The following is a 19,755-nucleotide window of genomic DNA, read 5'->3' on the forward strand; positions in this document are numbered from 1 at the left end:
CAGTATTGATGTTGAAAACCCTTGGGTTGTCTAATCTGCACAGTAAGCTAGGATAAGATAGATCACGGCTGAGACCACAAGCCTTGTAGATGTTTGTGCTGGTTTTGTCCAGGATACAATGAATTTTCCTCATAGCAGAGCAGTAACTATGTTTTGGATTTGTGCTTAGCTGCCAGCTGGGATTAAAACACAACAATGTTCTACAGAGGGGAAAAAAACATACTAGAAACCGTTTAAGTTCTTCCATTTGGCGGTTGTTTTATTTCTTACTGATTTTTTTTTCTTACAATCATTATGCTCAAATATAAAAATTCCTGGCCAAAGTTAGTTTTAAAATTTTAAAAGTAATTCCATCTGCATTGATACATGCCAAACATCACGAGATTCAGTTTCTGAAAACACACTGATAAGATTCCCAAACAGGTTGCTTTGCCTGACATCCAGAAAAATCCTCCTTTCCAACTTGTGCAAACATACTTCAGCTTGACAGAAAATAAGTTACACCTGAGTGTTTCTATGCTTAGTTTTCATTAATCTTAAATAACCTTTTTTCCATGGACCCTTAACAATTGGCTCATGCTAAGCTGCACCACAGTGATCCTTTTCAGCTGTACTAGGCATCCTCATGAATCCCAGGAACACAGAAATAAGAATAATTGCAGAGATGCCATGAGGATTAATATATTGGTGACAGAAGTGGGCACCTTTATTTCCAGAGCTCTGGAAGACAGGCAGTGCACTGCAGATCAGCTGTTGTTAAGGCACGTGGTGAAATGAACAGTTTATCATCTCGGCTGGTTCATCTCTCCGAGTCAAACATTCTGTGCCAGTAGTAGATGAAGGTTGGTGAGTTGCTGGCCCCTATCGCTATCAGCAACAGCAGGTACAGCATCATCATTACAGCAAAACGGTGGGTGTAGAACCAGGAAGATTCATTAGAAGGCCTGAAAGGGGAAAAGGGCATGAATTCTGTCAGAGATGCACAAATATCTTGGCAAAAAGTACTTCAGGCTTCATTATTTTAAGCAAATCTTATAAAAACGGAAAGTTGTTCCACAATCTCTGTAACTAAGGCAGCCTGATTTCCACCACATCCCTTTTCCTTAAGTCTCTGTGCACAATCCTGTCTTTTCTCCCCATGTTCACACCTTTCCCTGTGGTCTGGAGCTGTAGCTGCCTGGCCTGTAGACATGTGTTGAGTAGCTGAGTGAACACTGCCACTTAGGATAGACAAGGGCAGAGTTAAAACTGAGGCAGTTGTAAGAGGTGCACTCACCAGACATTCACTCTTGGATTCCTGCCACAAGCAGATAATTAGACCTCTCAAAGACTCTAAGTGCTTACAGGTCTGGTAAAAAAAGCAAATTTAGCTGAGCCTGGGAATGTCAAAGAGCAAGGCAGGGGCAACATGATGCTGTAAGACTTATTTCCATAGGAAACAGGGCTACAAACAAATTCTGGCAGTGCAGTATATCTTTCTTGGTTGTTTTCTGTTGTTTTTCAACAATGAGATGTGTTTATCTGGCTGTTGTAGCAGCTCATCCCTCTAGACAGCTGAACTCTTACCTCCTATGCTGCTTCTGTGAATACACTAGCAAGTATTTAACTCGTAAAAGCTGGTTGTTTGTGACAACAAAGTATTTCTGTGGTACGTCTCCCCCTTCGCTGTTTTTCACTCTTGCTCTTTTTCTGTCTATTTCTTCTGAATCTGAATTGGGAAAAGAAAAAAATTGAAGAACTTCAAGTAACTGTAAAAAAAGTAAACAACCAACACCCCCATACACACCCCCCAGAAGAATGGGAATGAGATAACCAAAAATCTAGTCTTGGTATTCCCCTGAATCCCTCAGCATCCAAGAATAGAGTGAGAAGTTTGCTTGAGGCTATACCACTCCTAGTCATCCTTGGTATGGATGACATTATGGCCCAGACCAGGGTGACAAGGAGGTAAATCTCCCATCCAGTGCTCAAGGAGCCACTGATATTAACAGGGAAAGAAAAACAACATGAAGGACAGATGTAACTGCTACACAGTTATTACTGTGCTAGCCTCACCTTTCTTTTTCACCTGACACTTTACATCTGGGTGGTCAATGATCTCACAGACAGCCACACAGCTGAGGACAGAGCCCAGTGCACTTCGCTGCCAGCCGAGGCTGTGAGGGCTGTACAGCAGAGCCAGGCTCAGGTCACTGGTCAGATAGGTGCCTTCACCAAACAGGGATGTCTGAAACAGAGCAGAAATCCACCCTAAAATCATGTGCTGCAAACCTCAAACAACATACAAGTGTTCTTTCCTTTCAGACTGGCAGTTCTGCTCCTGAAGGTAAATTACGAAAGGCCTTTCTGACCCATGCTGGGCCTGGTCCATGCACTGTTTTTGTCCTGGCACAACTTCCTTGGGGTGGGGCTGCTGCCCTCTCCCATCCCTCAAATTAGCTGCTTGGCAGAGCACTTGGTGTGGACAGATTCATGCTTTCCCGGATTTGGAGTTAGTTTGCCAGCAAAAGTATTTTACATCAACATGACTGCACCGCTGTTAAAAGGCATTTCATCGATTTATTGAGACTGTCATCATTCAAGTAATCTAAACTCCCCAAACAAGGCAAGGCTTTACTTCATTTAAATCCATGCTTTACTAGAAAAGAGGAAAGAACTTTTCAATTTGCCACACTGGCTAAAATTATTACTCCAGTAAGTCCATTGTACCCAGTAAACCATTACTCATTGAGAATGTGGGGAAAAAACACAATCCAGGTTGACTGGAATGTCAAGCAGGTGCTGTGTCAAAGCTGCCTCACAGCTGACACAAAAAGCCAGGAATCTCAACTTCCCTTCCACTGAAATCAGAAGAGGTGCAAATCCTGTGGGATGTTTCCCTGAACCAGACCATTTTAAGAAGGCTCCAGTGGCAAGCAGCACCTGAAACTTTGCTGAATACAAGGCCAGGCAGAAAATCTCCACTATCCTCCGTCTCTGCAGACAGGCACTTCCCAGCTGCAGGCTGTCAGACAGGACAGGATTTTCAGAGGAATTACACTTCCTTATAAAGAAGCAAAGGACAGTCATAATTTGTCACACTGGTGAAAAGGGTTTCATGCCACTTCCAGTTTTTACCCTCAGGCTGCACTAGAAAATCCAACACGGCCATCTGCGAAGGCCTACACTGAAATGAACACAGCAGAACAAGAGCATCAGCACATTTCATACCCCAAAAGGAATCTGGGCCTATTTTTAAAACGCACACCCAGCTGCAAGTGAGCAAGGGAAGATGGTGTCAATGGCAGGAGCCTCACCCTGTTCAAGTGGCAGTGCAGGCCGTGGTGCAGGATGGAATGGAAGTTCTCTAGGCGGCTCCCGTGGAAGGCGTAGATAAGGTCCCGCTCTCCCTTGGTCTCAGCAAACTTAGTGTCCATTTGATCACAGTACATGACCTCAAAGAGATAGTCTGGAGCAGGAACTGCAGCCCCAGACATCCCTGTGAGTTCCTGGATCTTCTTGTACTTAAAAACAGAATATCAATGTTGGTTTATGTGGTTAGTTTACTCACTGGAAATTCCGCTTCCCGTCCCTTCATAGTGTTTAATGGATTCTGATTATGCTTTTCTGAGTTAGAATTCAACACTCTCACAATTCAGAAGGAGTAAGTAAGTAAAAATCCTGCCAGTTTCTTGCTATTGAAGTTAAATCCTTAATCTTGTCTCCAGAAAAAAAACCCCAAACCTGAATTGTAATTATGAATTAATTTATTATGCAAGGACAATATCACAATTCTGCTTTGGCTATTAATATATTCATCAGCTGATCTTGCAAGAGGAAAAAAACAAAAACAGAAGCTGTTTTCAGCTTACTGCTAATCTCTACAACTATTTTGATCCCTGTTACAGAAGTGCCTGAGTGGCTCTGAACCTTTCCCTTTTTGGGGCAGAAGACAAGAGTTGTCTTTCTCAGTGACAAGCAGGACCCAGCTCCATGACACCCAAATTGGACTCTCTCAGCCTAAACCATGCACGTGCATGTCATGTTAGCTGCAGTAATCAACTACAATCACTGTCCATCATCAACTACTGACATTGGTAACTCTTTCTTCCAACCAGTGTTCCTGAAAATTTACTTTAAAGCATTCCTCTCTATATACAGAGAAGAATGGATTTATGTTCAGCTGTCAAGCTCTCACAATAACCAACTTAATTCTGGGAGGAGGAAATAGTGTCTGAAGAGCAAGTTTGCCTCAAAAGCCAAATTCTAATTTAGATTTTCAGAATTCAAAACTTACCTCCTGTTTCTTAGTACTTTGTATCATGAAGACTTTAGATGATAGAATCCAACTAAACAGCTCCCAGGTCCTTGTATCTGTATTTGGAACAGATTCCAGAAGCTCTTTGAGGCTTGGTAGAGCCTTGGTATCTGCAAGCTAACAACAGAGGCATTCAGCACAGGCTCCTTAGTGCCATTGCGATTAAACAGGGACCTCTAGTGAAAACGAAACAATATTTCACCCCAACCAACTGAAAAACAAGTTCTGTTTTGAGATATAAACATTTGTTTCCAGTTTGTGGGGAAGTTTGTCAATTGCTCTGAACGCAAATAGCAGGCAAGTTACAAACAGTGATATTTACAAACGCTATCTGTAGGGTTTGTACAGGAACAATCAGACGCACTCCTGAGAGAAAACAATCTATCACAGAGCAGCATGTGCAGTACACCTGACATGGGAGTGTTCAAGTCATGCAACATGCAAATCCTTCAATATGAATTTGAATGTAACGTTGGCAAGCTCTCATCACACTTCACATAGTATTAGAAACATTCAGGCTGGAAAACACATCTGAGATTACTGAGTCCAACCCTTAGCCTAACTTTGCCAAGCCCACCACTAAACCATGACCCCCAGTGCCACATCTACGTGTTTTCTGAACACTTCCAGGGATGGTGATTCCATCACTTCCCTGGGCAGTCTGTGCTAATGCCCAGCCACCTTTTCAGGGTAGAAATGTTCCAGAATCCTCAATCTTGAGCCGCTTGAGGCCGCTCCCTCTCGTCCTGTCGCCTCCCTACCTGTTACCTATGGCTTGTTACTTCATGTGCTGTCCACACCGGATCTGGGCGTTTCCCAGTGTGGGTTTATCGGTCAGAATCCCAAATACTACTTTAAACCCGGATTTCTTGACTGGCTAAACCTTTCATCCTGATTGATCCGTGACCCTGCGGCGCCGCTGCCCTCACCTCTGCGGGCAGCCTGTGCTCCCCATCGGGGCAGGTGCCCTGGCGCCTCGGGCAGCCTCCCCGGGCCGGCCCCAGGCACTCACCAGCCCCTCGAAGTCCTTGCTGTCGCCGCTGGCGTAGCGGCCCGGGAAGGGCCTCAGCGCCGAATCGCGCTTGTAGCTCTGCAGCGCGGCGGCGAACAGGCTGCACCGCAGGTCGGCGGCCAGCGGGTCCCGCCGCGCCGCCTCCCTGGCGCCCAGGGCCGCCTCGCCGGGGCCGGGGCCCGGTGCTGACATGCCCGGCGGGGGCTGCCGAGCACCGGCCGCTCCGACAAGGCGGCAGCGCCCGCCCCGCCGGCGTCGCCCCTTCCGCCGCCGGGGCCGCGGCGTGGCCCCGCCGCCCCGCCCCGCAGCCGCCTCCGCCCGCCCCGCGCCGCTCCGGAGCTGCCGGTCGGTGCGCCTCCGGGAGCCAGGGCGGCGGGCGGTTGTGCCCCGTTACGTGGGGATGGGGAGAGGGGACGGAGGTCTGGGGGAATGGCGCCTTCCCCTCCGGTAGAGACCGGAGATTATTACAGAGGACAGTGGCATCTTCCCCTCAGGCAGAGGCCGGGAGTGGGGTTCAGGGACACAGTGGCATCTCCCCCTCACGCAGAGACCGGGAGTGGGGTTCAGGGACACAGTGGCATCTCCCCCTCAGGCAGAGGCCGGGAGAAGGTTCGTGGGGAATAGCGCCTTCTCCTCAGGCAGAAATCGGAAGAGTGTACGAAAGGGAATGGCACCTTTGCCTCAGGTAATGACCTGAAGAAAAGTATGTCGAGGGAATGGTGCTTTCCCCTCAGGATGAGACTGAGGGAGGTGCCGTGGGAAAATGGCGCCGTCCCCTCAGGTGTTGATCAAGGGTTGGGTAGAGTGGGCCATGGCACCCTCCCCTCAGGGGATGACCAGGAGAGGGGTATAGACAGGAATGGCACCTTGCCCTCAGGTAGAGATTGGGAAAAGGGGTACAAGTGAAAAATGGGGTCACCCTCACAGGTAGAGACTTGGGAGAGGGGTATGGGAGAATGGTGCTTTCTCTTCAGGTGGAAACTGCGAGAGGCCTACAGGGTACAGCAGCATCTTCTCGGGTAGTGACCTGGAGGGCGTAAAGGGAGCAATTGCATGTTCCTCTCAGAGACTGGAAGGGTTTATGGGTCAGGAGGGGAAATGTCACCTTTACCTCAGATACAAACCAAGTCAGGCCCCAAGACCATGGGGCAAAGAGGACATGGAGGGGGACCCCAGCTCTTTATACCCAGAGTGCAAGCACATCAGGAGCCCATGGCAGGGGACAGAGGGGGGACGCTGACAGTGTGCTGGGGTGTTAATTGCACAGTGGCCATGTCAGGTGGCTTGTGCCCCATCCTCTGCACAGCACAGGGAGGGTCCCAGGGCCCTGCCCTCAACTGCTGGGGCCTGGCAGATACAAACTCCCATCTTGGGCATTGCATTCGTGAGAAAGAGCAGATTAACTAGAAGGGTTATCTAAGGAGACTGTTTTTTGTGTCAAATTTGGTTTTATGTAGCTCTAATTTTAACAGACTTACTTAAGTCAAAAACATGTTGATGTCATTACTCCTCAACAATTCCCTTTGTCATCCAAATTTGTAGTCTCAAGGAAGAATCCAGGTTTGTTTGAGTCATCTCTGCAGACTGGCATTGCAGGATTAAGGGAGAGGAATTCACATTTTAATTGAACCTCTTCATCAGGTTGCATTCCCTATGTTGCTTGAAATTGAGGCTCAGTGTTCCTCCCTGGAATGCTGGTGTGATGTTAGTGCTGTGAAGCCTCTTTCCAGTCCCAAAATGTCTTAGAAATTCCCATCATCAAGGTGGAAGCCTCCTCAGCCCAAATGCTGTTAGATATCAGATATTGGTATCTTGAGTAAAATTTTGGAAATGTATAACAATATTTGAAGTCTTCTAACACCTTTCTTGGTTTCTTCATTCAGGAGGGATATTGCACATATCCACGAAGGAACTGATGCAGGCATGCACAGATGCTCAGAAAAATGCTAAGGTCAGTTGTGCATACCTTTTACTGGGCTCTCATCTTGTAGCTGGATTTCCAGATCTAGCTGGAGCTGCAATTGGCAGCCTTCTTTAAGAGGAACACCAGCTGTGTTATATCCTGTCTAAGGTGAAACTGGTCAAAAGCAAAAAAAAAAAAGGGAACTTGATTCCCAAGGTGCAGAATTCCCATTCTTAATCATCCACTTGAATGACTTGAAATTTTTAATAATTCTGAATACACTTAATAATTATGAAATTTCAAAATTTTGGATATAACCAGATAGATCATAGCCTGTGCACTGTTGCATTAAATTGTAAGATATTTCACAATAATAGATATAATTGAATTGAGTTGTAGCTTTGTTTACTTGCTTTTTACTAGTTTATCCAGAAAAGCACCTTTCCATAGCAGCTGCATCAAAAAGTCTGTACTATTAAGCCATCATTTTTAGGGCAGTACAAATACTTGCTTGAGTCTGACATATTTAATGACAGCATGTAGACAAAATTACTTTAAAGGTGCCTTCAGTTTACATTACTCAATTTAGTAGATACCTGTGCATGTTTTTATCTTTAGAACATTGTCCAGTCTGTGAGATCTGTGCTATTTTCCAACTTGCTCCAGAGGGTCTCCCACATGCCAGCAGCATGGATGGGTGCCCTAAGAAGAGAGCTAACACCACACAAAGCCTTTTCTCAGGAGTTATGGAAATTACCCAGACTTGAAATGCAGCTGGAGTGATTCCTTTCCATATTTCTATATCCTTGAGAGGATGTATTTTACTTTATCTGATGTGGTGCCTTATTCTGCTCTAAATATCTGATATCTCTGACAGGCTGTTAGCAACATCATTCAGTGATCCAGCTCAGGACATGTTTATTATCTCCCATGATATTAAATTGTTCTGTGTGATCCTTTTTTTCAAAATCAGTCCTTGGCTGTCTAATTGGCTGATTTCATTCACTAATAAATCATTAGATGTAATATTTTTTGGTGCCTGTTGAAGAAGTTTAGAAAATGGTAGAGATGTCTCTTTCTATGCATTTAGGTGGAATTTTACGTTGTTATTTTGAGCTTTTGAGCTGATATTAATAATTCCTGTGCCCTCACTTAAGATACCAATTACTGTGTTAGAGGAAACAGGGGGACTATTGCTTTTGATATCTGTGGGACAAGTAATGACACACCACACAGCAAAAGGTGTGTCTCTTGTTTGGGAATTTCTGCATCCTGTATCTTTTACCTCCAAGTTTGCCCAGGGCTCTGGTTTTGGGACAGAGCATGGGGTCAAGAACAGGACATGCAGGACACTGCCAGCTGGGGCCCTGCTGTTGGAAGTGGAGTGTCCTGGCATGTGATTAAGGAGTGGGAATAGGCAGTAGTCCCTGAGGAGAAGCTGGAAAAGAAAGACCTTGTGGTGAAATGGGAATGGAGAGCTGGAGGGGAAAGGTTTTCCTTGGAACCACATCAGTTCTGGGGATGCTGGGCTTCCTGTGCCACCCCTTTTTATATTACTCTAAGAGAGTCAAAATGCAGTGAAAGACCTTCTATGGCCTTGTTATTGTTTAAAAAATGAACCCAAAATAGATCTAAAACGTCACTGGTGCTTTAATAGTTAATGGAGATTGTGAGAGCATTGATCCAAAACCGATGCCTACCTTTGGGATTCCAAATGGATGGGGCTCCCATTACAGCAGGCTCAGCTGCGTTCCCAATGACAGATACTGATGAGATAACAAGTTTGCTGTATTGATGCTGCCTGAGAGTGCTGCCTGCTCAAACTCATTGAACACGGGGCTAAACCCTGTTTTACAGAGCTGTTCCTAAGCCAGAGGTGAAGCGCTGAAAGCTTTTGGGGCTGTTTTAAGGGAAGTGTGCCTTGGTGTGTTGGTGATCCTGAACATCAACTGCTGTAGACTCAGGCCTGCAAAATGTGGGAGGATAAGCTTGGATAACATCATTGTTCCTTTGGAGGGAAAGCACAGTTCCCCTCAGGGTTAGCTGCAGCAGATAAGATTTTTTAGCCTGTGCCTTGCAGAAACCCCGAACCCAAAAAAAGGTTTCTACTCATCCCTCTCCCAATAGCTCCAAGAGGCACCGTGTTGGCAAGGCTCTGGAGTCGGGAGAAATGTGGAACAGCTGCTGGTTTAGCTTCGGTGTTGCTGCTTTTTAATTAACTGCTGTGAGTGTGTGCCATGGGCTGGAGATTGAAATTGAAAAGCATCTTTCCAGTCCTCTGGAAAAAACCTGATGAGCAATGCTTGAACAATGTGTTGTGCCCCTCAGCGTTTCTTAGTGAGTGCATCCCACATTCCAAGCTTTCTCCCACACCTTTGCACCCCTGCTTGGCATGCTTCTATACCTACAGGCAGGCAAGACTGGCTGGGGCACTGGCAAGGAGCTCTCCTTTGGTTTTTTTTGAGAAGGGCCCTTGAAATGTGTTTCTTTTTTCTCACTTTATTTTCCTAGATAGAAAAGCTATCCTTGGTGATTTGCTGTGATTCAGTGCAGAGATGGTTTCATAAAAGATACTGAAAGGGTCGTTGCCAGTGCAGGAGTTTGAATAACGTGGCTGTGTGGCTTCTTATGAAATTGAAGATCTGATTATTAAACATAGACTGTAATAAAAATAGTTTCTGGTGTTGGCAGATGCATTTCAGCAAAGAAATGTGGCTTAAATGTCTTCATTTAATTCCAGTGTGTTTAAAATTGATCTCATGGACCGGAAAAGAGGGGTTTTTTTCCCCTTAACTAGGGTCTGTGAAGGAAATTAATACAGGGAAGGGAAAATAGAAATACAATACCACACTCAGTGAAACAAATGCTTATGACTGAGGGCCTCGTTCCTTGCTAGCACCACTGGAACAGCCAGCTGTATAAGGTATGTTTTATTATGGAATTAACCTTGACCTAAGGTTCAAAGAGAAAGGTTAGTTTGAAATAAATCAGTAGTATGGTCAGGTCACTTCAAAGAGTCTAAAGCTGAGCTTGAAGATTGCATGCTGTTTATGTGTATCCACTTGGAATAGAACATATGGTAAAGATAATAGCAGTAAACTATTTATCTCTTCCACCCGCCCCCACTTTGGATTTAACGCCTTTTTGTCCTTTGCATAGATCTGCTGCAGGGGATGTTTTTATCCTGGGATGTTTATTGAAAACAGAAATGTGGAATGAAACAACCTTTTAAAGTCAGCTGGGTAAAGCAGTTTTGCCTTTAACGTTTTTCCAATTGCTCAGATTAAAGTAAACCATTTTGGAAGTAGTCATGAATATGGTGAATCATATTTCTTTGTCACTTGTCTCAGTGAATTCAGTCTTAGGAAAATCAAAACAAAATGTGCTCAGTTCTGAATTATTGTTGTTCTGATCTAAAAGCAGGATCACATTTCATTGTTACATGTGAGTTACATGGATTTAAGAGCTTCCCAAATATCAGATAATTCATGAGACATCCCAGTAAACTGGGCATGAGTATCCCAGTTAGCACGGGGAATGGGAACTGAGGGTGGTTAAGGAATTTATCCAAAGTCACTTGTAAACTGTAGCAGAACAAAGATTTGTCCTCATGGCTGCTTTAGATTCCAATGCTTTTTGATGGAGAGAGCCAGAATGCCACCTAGGAATTCCTGAATGACACTCTGCTCCTTTGTCCAGAAGACCAACCTTTATCTTTTGGTCCATTCTTTTACTCTCTGTGCCATTTGAGAGGTACCAGGACATGAAAGGCAGTGTGTCACCAGGTTCAGCCTTGTGTAGGTCATTGTATAGGGGAAGTAAAAGAACTTTTCACTTCTTCCAAACACTCTGGATGCAACCTGGTCTATTGGAAAGTGTTGATGATATTTAAGGTCCTTTCCAACCCAATCCATTCTTGGATGGGATGAAAACCAAGGTAGATGCAGTGAGGGGCTGGCAGTTGTCTAAGATGCAGAAGTTCTCCTTGCTGATTGCCGCCCTGAATTGCTGTAGTGTGAGGCCAACACTGTAGTTTTGCAGTGCTTACAGGGAAGCAGTGGGGAGAGCAGTGCTGCTGGATGCTGGGAAGCAGAGGGGATCCTCTGCTGAAATTAAAACCAGCTGCTGAGCCCAAACATGGTCACTCGGTAATAGCTTTCCTCCACAGATTGGTTTTTCCATAATGTGTGACATGCAGTTTGCAGATAGTAGCATGTTTTAAGATTTATGATTGCCTGACTTTTCCCATTCATAGGGAAATCTGATAATTGTCCATTTTAAAGCAATTGCTGAACAATAGGAAGGAGTATGCTTGTTGAAAGTAAACATAAAAGCGAGCTGGATCTATGTTGGGGTGCTGAGCCTTTGATAGATTTTCTCCTTACAGCAGTCTTTGATCTGCCACACCAGAAAATAAACTCAGTGGGAGACTGGATATGGGATATAGAGCAGTTCACCTCTAGGTCATGCACTCCAATCCAAGCCAGGTCAGGAGTGGGGCTGTGGGTCAGTTCTGGCAGGAGCTGGGCTGGCAGCACCCCCAGTGTCTGTGCTGCACCATTGTCATGGCACAGGGGTTGTGTGGGTCTGCAGGGACACCCCTGCAGCAAAGGGGAGACCTGTTGCCTCTTCCCCACATCCCAAATGAGAGCTTTGCAGCTTTGCTAAGGAGATAAATGATATGGGAATACCCAGGGGAGTGCAAGGGTTCCATCCGGATTTGGCTCTCAGGAATGTTCTTGCTGGAGAAAGCTGAGTGCTCTGGCATGGTTTGTGTGCAGGTTGTGCCCAGTCTTCAACACCAATCTCTGTGTTCTCTATCTCCTTAAAAAAAAACCCAAAAAACCCAACAGCTGTGCCTGGTAATTATCAGTTAATCTAAACAAAAGGGAAGTCTGCAAAGTGGTCATATCAGCCTTGTAGTAAGAGACTTGTCCATGTGCAGCAGTTGTCCTGGAGGCAGCAACATCTCCTTGCAAATAAAGGGCTGTTTCCTCAGAAATATTGTCTCCCCACCTTTGGAGGGCTGGTTTCAAAGGAAGAGTTGTGCAGCTTTGTTTTGGAAGGAACAGGATGCAAATTACTCCACGTAGATAGCACAGCACGTCTAACAGGTCACAAATAAACAAAGTGGACTAGTGTAAGGTTTTGTGGCTATGGAATGTGAATTTCTGGCTGTGAACCTTGATCTAAGCTGAGAAGGAATATGGATGAGTTTAAACATCAAAACTGAAATACCAGGATTTCTCACTGTCAGGGAAGTCACTCAAATTTCTTTCTGATGGTTCCAAAAGGAGCAGAAACAGGGATTTTATTGCACTTCAGCTGTGTCAGATGTGGGGAGCTGGTTCTGTTTTATCTCGTGCGAGAGACAGCTGCCAAGATTTATCTTTGCAGGAAGGGAAACAGAAGTGAGAAAGGTCTGGAATCTCATGTAGCGCTGGCCAGAATCATGTTATCTGAAATAACTGGTTATCTGAAGTTTGGCCAAAGCTCACTCTGCTCAAGAGTCTCAACAAGAGACTAGATCTATAGGGATTAGTAGCAAGACCCAGGCTGTCTGCAAGAGAACTGGACCCTGAAGCTCTGGTCCAAATTCAGCACTGGTGAATTTGTGCTGCCATGAGGAGCTGCCAGCATGATCCGACTTCTGCAGAGTTCCAAAATACCCAGCCTGGGACACAGCGAGGCTTGTCTTTAAGCTCCTGTGACTCTCACCTCTGTGGCTTTGGAGAGGATTAAGCAGCATTTAAAGGCAAATTTTGCCTGGAGAGGTCCAGCTTTCCCCTGTGCTGAGCATCCCATCTGTTGCGTTGCTCTTTTTTGAGCCTAAGGATGCCTCTTCTCCGTGAAAACAGCCAAGGAGGGGCTTGGTAGAGAGGTGTGTGCTGTGTCTGCCTTAGCTCCTGTCCCAGGCAGGGGCTCTGTGCTGGATTGCAGCTGCCGGCTGATGGCAGCAGCGGATCTGCGCAGAGGCAGCTCTGCCTCCTCACCTGCCTCTGCCCTCCCCTGCTCTGACCGCATTACCCCAGACATTGCCATTTCGGGTTATTCCCACTGCCCTGCTAAAAAACAGCCATTGCTTCTGATCAAGCAAGTCATACACAGGAGAGTGGTGTGGAAATAATTCTGCTGCTTCGAAGGGGAAAACCTGCCAGAAACTTTCTTTGTCTGCACACCCACCTGCTGATGTGTCCCTTCACGCACAGAACTGGTGAATCATCTCCAAAAATATATGTCCAGCACTGAGTTGTTCCTTTTCTAAAGACAGAACTGATATTTCCTTGGGAGCTAGGAGACAACAGGACAATTCCCCCTCCCTTGGAGGGACTGTGGGGTTTGCCTCACTGCTACCCTGCTTTTCCCTGGGATGTGTCAGTGCATGGCATTAGACTGAAAGGGAAAGATTCCCTGCTTGCCTTCTTTAACACAAACAATGATTTTAGGGGACGAAAGGGGACAATACACTATTGTTACATTGTTCCCTACCTCAGCCTCACACTGAAATATTTAAGGTCCCCCATGAATAATGCAGCCTCAGCCCCAAGCCTGTTTTGCACTTCACACTAAGCGGGCCCATAAAGCACTGGGATCGCTCCCGGCATACATTATGCTGTATAGAACATCTCCTACTGAGCAGAGCTTTGTCTTCACTGCCACAAAGGCTGTTGGGATTTTTTTCCCCTGTCTCCAAGAGAGATAACGAGCACAAGAGCTCTTGTTTTAAAATGTAAGTGGGAACAAGTCACCTGTGGTGTTTTACCTGCTGCTAACTACCTGTGGTCCACACTGCATCTCCTGCTTATGCTGGTCCCGTGTCATTCCCTTTAATCCAGTGGTTTATAGCAGGACTGCTATACAATACTTAATCTATGGAAAAATATATAATATTTAGCTGTTTCCTATTTGGCAGGAAACAAACTGATACATTAAGTGTTTGGATTGCTCCATAACCCAAACTAGGAATTCTTTCTTTCTGACTAAGAATTATTTTACCTAAAATGCAGCAAGGAGCAGGAGCAGCATGTTGTAATGGCTTGAGGTTCATAACACACTCTGTCACATCCAGCATGTCCCTTCCAAGGCCCTTGTAAAGTTCAAGAGAGATTTTTGTAGCATTTTAATGATGCTGTTATTGAGAACAGGATGCCTTTGGTGTCTGGTTTAGTCACTTCCAGCCATGCTGTGCAAAGGAAAACTGAGGCACAAGGAAAAAAAATGTGTGGCCCCCACCCCTTCCAATGAAGATACCTTTGCACTCACCCTAAACTACAAAGGTGAGGCTCTTAATGAATTCTGGATTAAAGGGAGCATTATGTCTCCTTGGACATCTGGTTTGTCATCAATAATGACATTAGGATCTGTCACACAGGAATTGCCATCTGTGATCCGGTCAGAGGCCTTTCAAAGGGAAGGAAATGGGAGGATGGAAATCAGGGAATGCTTTGCTGCAGGGAAGAGTGACTTAGAAGCCCCAGAGGTGACCATGCCCTTCCCTCAGCTCAGCAAATCACACCATTCCTCCACCAGCTCTAGGGCAAAGGTATAAAAATCTTGGGTTTTAGAAAAATCTTGGGAAGTGTTTGCTGAAGGGAGGAGATTAATCAGGAAAAGGTAGGATTGTATCCAAGGTGGTTTAAAAAAAAAGAGGACCAAAGAATGGTTTGGGCTGGAGGGGACTTTAATGATCACCTAATTCCAACTCCCCTGCCATGGGCAGGGACACTTTCCTCTACAACAGATTGCTCAGAGCTCCCTCCAGCTTGGCCTTAAACACTTCCAGGGATGGGGCATCCACAGCTTCTCTGGGCTGGTGCCTTCCCACCCTCACAGGGTAAAATTTCTTTCTAATATCTAATCTAAGCCTACTCTTTCTGAGTGTGAAGGTTCATCCAGAGGTTTTTCCAGCTGCTTTCTTGCATTGTCTGGGTTACACCATCTTCTAACTTGCTCCCAAACCTGTGCTGTTTGGAAAGGTGGACGTCTCTGGAATCTCACCTAATACCAGCAATAATATGACACCTTCCCAGGGACCCAATGATGCTATTTTTCACATATTTTGTTTATCTCTTTAGTAGCCAGGTGTGAACTTTCCCCATTGATACCTAAGATTAATCAGATCATCAGCCTATCAGCTGTTTATATAGAGGTAAATCCTGATCCTGTATTTTGGCCATCAATCCCCATTAGTTTCTCTATATGGGTGAATGAATAGTCCATTGCCTGTACTAATAAGCACCCATTAGTTGTCCCACTTTAGCTTTATTAAGAACAGTTCATGTCAGTCTAGGCCAGAAGAAAGGCTTTTAGCTGGATTGTTTTGATTGCATTACTTAAACGGTGGCTTTTGAGCACCTGGAAGGTTAGAGGGGTGCTGCATCCAACAGGGATGCTTTTGTTGGAGAAATGCAGATGATACAGCTGTGAGCAAGATGAGGATTTGCTGCAAGGGCACACAAAATGCTTTTAAATCTGCAGAAATTACTCTGGTTTGCCCTGTTTGGGTCAGTCTAGAAAGAATATTCAAGACCTCAAAGTAAATGTTTCCAACACCTGTCTGGCTTGGGGCTTTGGAAGGCCAGTCGATCTCAGGACCTGCCATTGGTGTTTCTCTTCCTTTTTCATTCTCCCTCTTCATTCCTTACACCACCAGCCCAGAAATTTCCCTTTTTGCAGCATTTCAGGCTGCAGTAAGCTGGTTACAAGCAATTTGGCTTGCTGCTCTGCAGAAAAATGTGTGGAAGGCAGGAGGAATTGCTGCAAATCGCTACTCAGCTGCTCTTCATCACACTGGCTCTGGCTTCCATCTACCCGACAGCCCTGCTAAAAGGATAATAATGCTTTAAAAATTAGAGTCAGCCGAACAACTACTTCATAAATTCATGGCCTTGCCCTGATCCTTTCCAGAAGTTTTTCTTTCAGATTGAGTCCATGTCAGACCTTGGATTTCTTCCCTTTGGAAATGCTGCTGCTTTTCTACTTTGGGAGTGCTCTCTGGGTCACCCAGCTATGCAAAAGGGGTTACTAATTATCTCTCATTACCTCAACAGAAACAAGCCTTATTTCAGGATAATCTTGTGCTCTCTCCTTCAGAGAACACAGGATAATCTCTCAGTGATGTCGTCTCATTGTGGGATTTTGTCCTTGATAGATAAACCAGTCCTGAAATCCTATTAAGAGATATTCTGCCTCCCCTTAAAACAGACAAACTCACAGATGAGACAAACTTCTGTGGAATGTGGAAGAGACCTTTGGCTTTGCCTACCTGATGGGAAACTGGTTTGCAGCAGCTGTTTCCATCTGTACCACTTCTGAAAGCAGGTCTAAAACAGCTCTGGCTTTTATATGGGACTGATGGTCCTTCTCAGCTGCTCAAATCCACCTCACGCCATCAGCAGAAAACCACAGCAAATGGACTGGGGCCTTGCTCGAGATGTGGTGGGAAGGGAGCACTGGTTGAATGGGTGGTAGAGCAACTTTTCAATCCATGTCATGTCCTATCAAGTGGCAAGGGATGAACTCTCCCGTTGGCCTTTCCACCTACTCCAAAGGTGTGGAGTGCTAGCGAATGTGGATAGGAGAGCTCCCACCATTGCCAGATGGAGGTGAGGCTCAGTGCTACTGTTCTGCTTCATAATTTGAAACTCAGCAGGAAGAGTGCCTGACTGGCAGCTTCCAGGGTTTTCAGCCTGGTCCCCTAAGGAAGGCAACCTCTTTGTGTGTTCTCCCAAAATAACTCTCATCTCAGTGTCTCACGTTATCTGCGTGAAGACAGGAAGGAGATTGCCATCCATTAAGATATTAAAAGGCTCTGCAAATATTGAATCCCCTCAAATTTAGGGTCTGTATGTCATTAAGGAAGTTTGGACAATAAAAGAAAACCATATCCACCAGTTGTGAGGGAAGTTTTGCATTTGTCTTTTAAAAGGAAATTATATTTCATTAAAAAATTGGGTGAGGTGTAAAAATGAAATCTCTTACTTTACAAGTCTGACATCTCCAACAAAGTCAAGTTGCTTCTCAAGGGATGCTGATGGGAAGAGAGAACCTACCCAAGTCTGGACTTTATAAAAATGGAAAGAAAGTAGTTGATGTTGTGTTAGATTTGTTTGGTTTTTTAAAATTTATTCAGAGCTGTTCAGCTGTGGAGGACTCAAGTCCTCCTCTATATCTGTAGGTTTTGTTGTGCATAGGATCAATGTCTCCCTGTAGCTGTCTTTGTGACTGAAAGTAATGACAGTGATCTATTCTCTTGGGTTCTTTTCTTCTTAGCACTTTGCTTTTGGCCTCTCTGAGCTTTGAGTCAGGGAGCTGCTTCACCCGTGAGCCAGGAAGCACACTCCTGCTTTTGGGATGTACAAGAGGAGATCACCACACTTCTCCATTTCTGAGGGGAAAATCTATGAATTTTTTTTTTTTTTGAAAGCATTAATATATGAGATATATGAATATATCTCTTATGATAAGAACCATTCCCTTTCAGTGGTGTGTTTCCATGTTCCCCCAGTTCTACACTGCCCAACCCTTTCTAGTGCTCTTTCTCTTGTTCCCTTTCTCTTGGTGCAAACAATAAATTTAACTGTGGAGATTAATTCTGGTGGAGCTGCAGCAGGGTCTGGGTCTGGCACATCTCCACATAAGGAGAGGCTCTCTCCTCCTCCCTGCAGAAGCTGCTGGGGCTGTAATCTGTCTCCTGTGCTGCATCCTCGCCCGAGGACTGGCAAGCCTGAGCCCAATCTTCAAAAATAAATCCATCACAGCAGCAGGGAGCGGATGAAGCCTCTGCAGATATAAAGGTCAAACGATAAAGGCCATGTTAAAATATGCTCATAGGAAATGGCAGCTTATAAGTACTCTGTGATCTAATTACTTATGTCAGGCAGATAAGCCTGGACAGCAATTATTTTTAACCTAAATCACGCAAACAACTACTGTAGGAGCTTTGCCAGTTCTCAGCATTTCTTTCAATTATTTTTGGGGCAAAACATGGAGCTCTGGAGGACAAACAACTGTCTTAAGGGATTGCTTTTCAGGTTTGTGAAGGTGAGAAGCTGCTTTAGTTATCTATGGTTATCTTTCTTCTCCTCTGCTGAGAAAAATAAACCCTACATGTTGTGTGTAGTCCGTGGGCAGCCCTAGTTTGCAGTGTACATGGAGTGGGACTGGAGTTTATTTTCCTGCTGGCATGGCTGGATATGGGCAGAGAGGAAAGCTGTAGCTGAAGACAGTAGTTCTTCACACAGGAGGGTGTCAACTCCTGGGATCTGCTGAGTTGGTGAGGTGAACAGTGATTTGGAGAGGGAGATTTGGTCTTTACCCTGACACAGGTAATGGCCTTAGGGATTGAGCAAAGGACTGCACCTGAGAAAGGAGCCACACAGGAGTACATCAACTCTTGGTCTCTGTGAAGAATGGAGGTCCCAGCTTGTGACTCCATCTTAATTCTACACAGAGACGCTGTGAATTGACCATAAGCCCAGAGCAAGAGCGCAGGATAGGAACCACATTGCACTTCTGAAGGCAGCTGTCACAGCCTTCTGCTCTGGCCTGGCACACAAAATCCAGGTCTGCTTGATCCAGCATCATCTTCCAGTGTCTGCATGACTTAAAAATTTCCTTTGTGGTTCTAGAGAAGCTTTTTAGCCAAAAACATTTCTCTGTGTCTTAGAGAGAGATTTTGGGACCATGTATCATCTTACATGATGCTTCAGTCTTGGCTCTTTGACCTGTGCCTGAGGGAGCTGCCCCAGTTCTCTCAAGGTCATTTGAATATCAGCAGAGACGTTCATCATCCTGGGGCCTCAAGGAAGGTATTGATCACCTATGATGAATTGGCACATGTGCTGTGCAGGAGGAATGATTAGTTAATGGATGAAAGATGTGAGAGCTCATGCTTTCATCTAAGTCACTGCTTCTTTCTCCTTCTTGACACAAGGGCCCTCCTGCCCTTGGTGTGGGAGATGCAGAGCAGGGAGAGACAGAGAGACAGAGAGCCCGTGGATGTTCGTGGCACCTTCTCCTGGGACACAGTCTGGTTGTTCCCACCTACTTTTGCTTTCCAACTTGGCCTGACTGACCATCCCCAAGCACTGCGTTTGCAGCAATGCTCCAGCCATAAATGGTCCATAGGGAGCACAAGACACATGGGTGAATGCCTGAGGCACCAGTGCATAGTGGGATCATTTTGGAGTTCTGTAGCTTTGGAGTGAGGAAGAGGAGATGCTGTGTGCCTCTCAGTCATGCCGCTCTCCCAGCCTGCAGGAATTACTGCAAATAGTGATTTATTAAATCTTTGTAAACCAGCACGGTATCACATGTCCCCACTGAGAACTCTTCTGCACAAGGTGTTATTACAAAGGGCTGTTTCTGATTGATTTTTTTCACCCCTGATTTTTTTCCTATATGAATGTTTTGGAAGGAAAGCACATTATTCCAAACGTGATTAAGTCATTTGGAAGAGGATTATGGTGTTTTGGAATAACACCCTCTTATTCCAGAATGAGATCAGTCACACGGGGAGTTAATCGGAAACAGCTATTTTGC

General features: G+C 45.2%; 1 protein-coding gene and 1 long non-coding RNA gene across 2 annotated transcripts in view; one reads left to right on the plus strand and one right to left on the minus strand.

Moving 5' to 3' along the window:
- Window positions 1-232: 232 nt before the first annotated feature.
- Window positions 233-5,501, minus strand: PARP16 (poly(ADP-ribose) polymerase family member 16). The gene is made up of 6 exons (XM_058033711.1): window positions 5,310-5,501; window positions 4,277-4,414; window positions 3,297-3,503; window positions 2,056-2,227; window positions 1,567-1,708; window positions 233-944 (listed from the first exon to the last, which is right to left on the minus strand). The coding sequence occupies exons 1-6, from the start codon at window positions 5,499-5,501 to the stop codon at window positions 800-802; spliced, it is 996 nt and encodes a 331-aa protein (XP_057889694.1). The 3' UTR covers window positions 233-799.
- Window positions 5,502-5,926: 425 nt separating this feature from the next.
- LOC131089004 (uncharacterized) overlaps window positions 5,927-19,755 on the plus strand; it is a 35,174-nt gene continuing 21,345 nt past the window's right edge. The window contains exons 1-2 of the long non-coding RNA XR_009115205.1: window positions 5,927-5,994; window positions 7,193-7,260. This is a non-coding gene — a long non-coding RNA (uncharacterized LOC131089004). The remainder of the gene's footprint in view (window positions 5,995-7,192; window positions 7,261-19,755) is intronic.

Source organism: Melospiza georgiana, chromosome 13, assembly GCF_028018845.1.
Source record: "Melospiza georgiana isolate bMelGeo1 chromosome 13, bMelGeo1.pri, whole genome shotgun sequence".
NCBI lineage: Eukaryota > Metazoa > Chordata > Aves > Passeriformes > Passerellidae > Melospiza > Melospiza georgiana.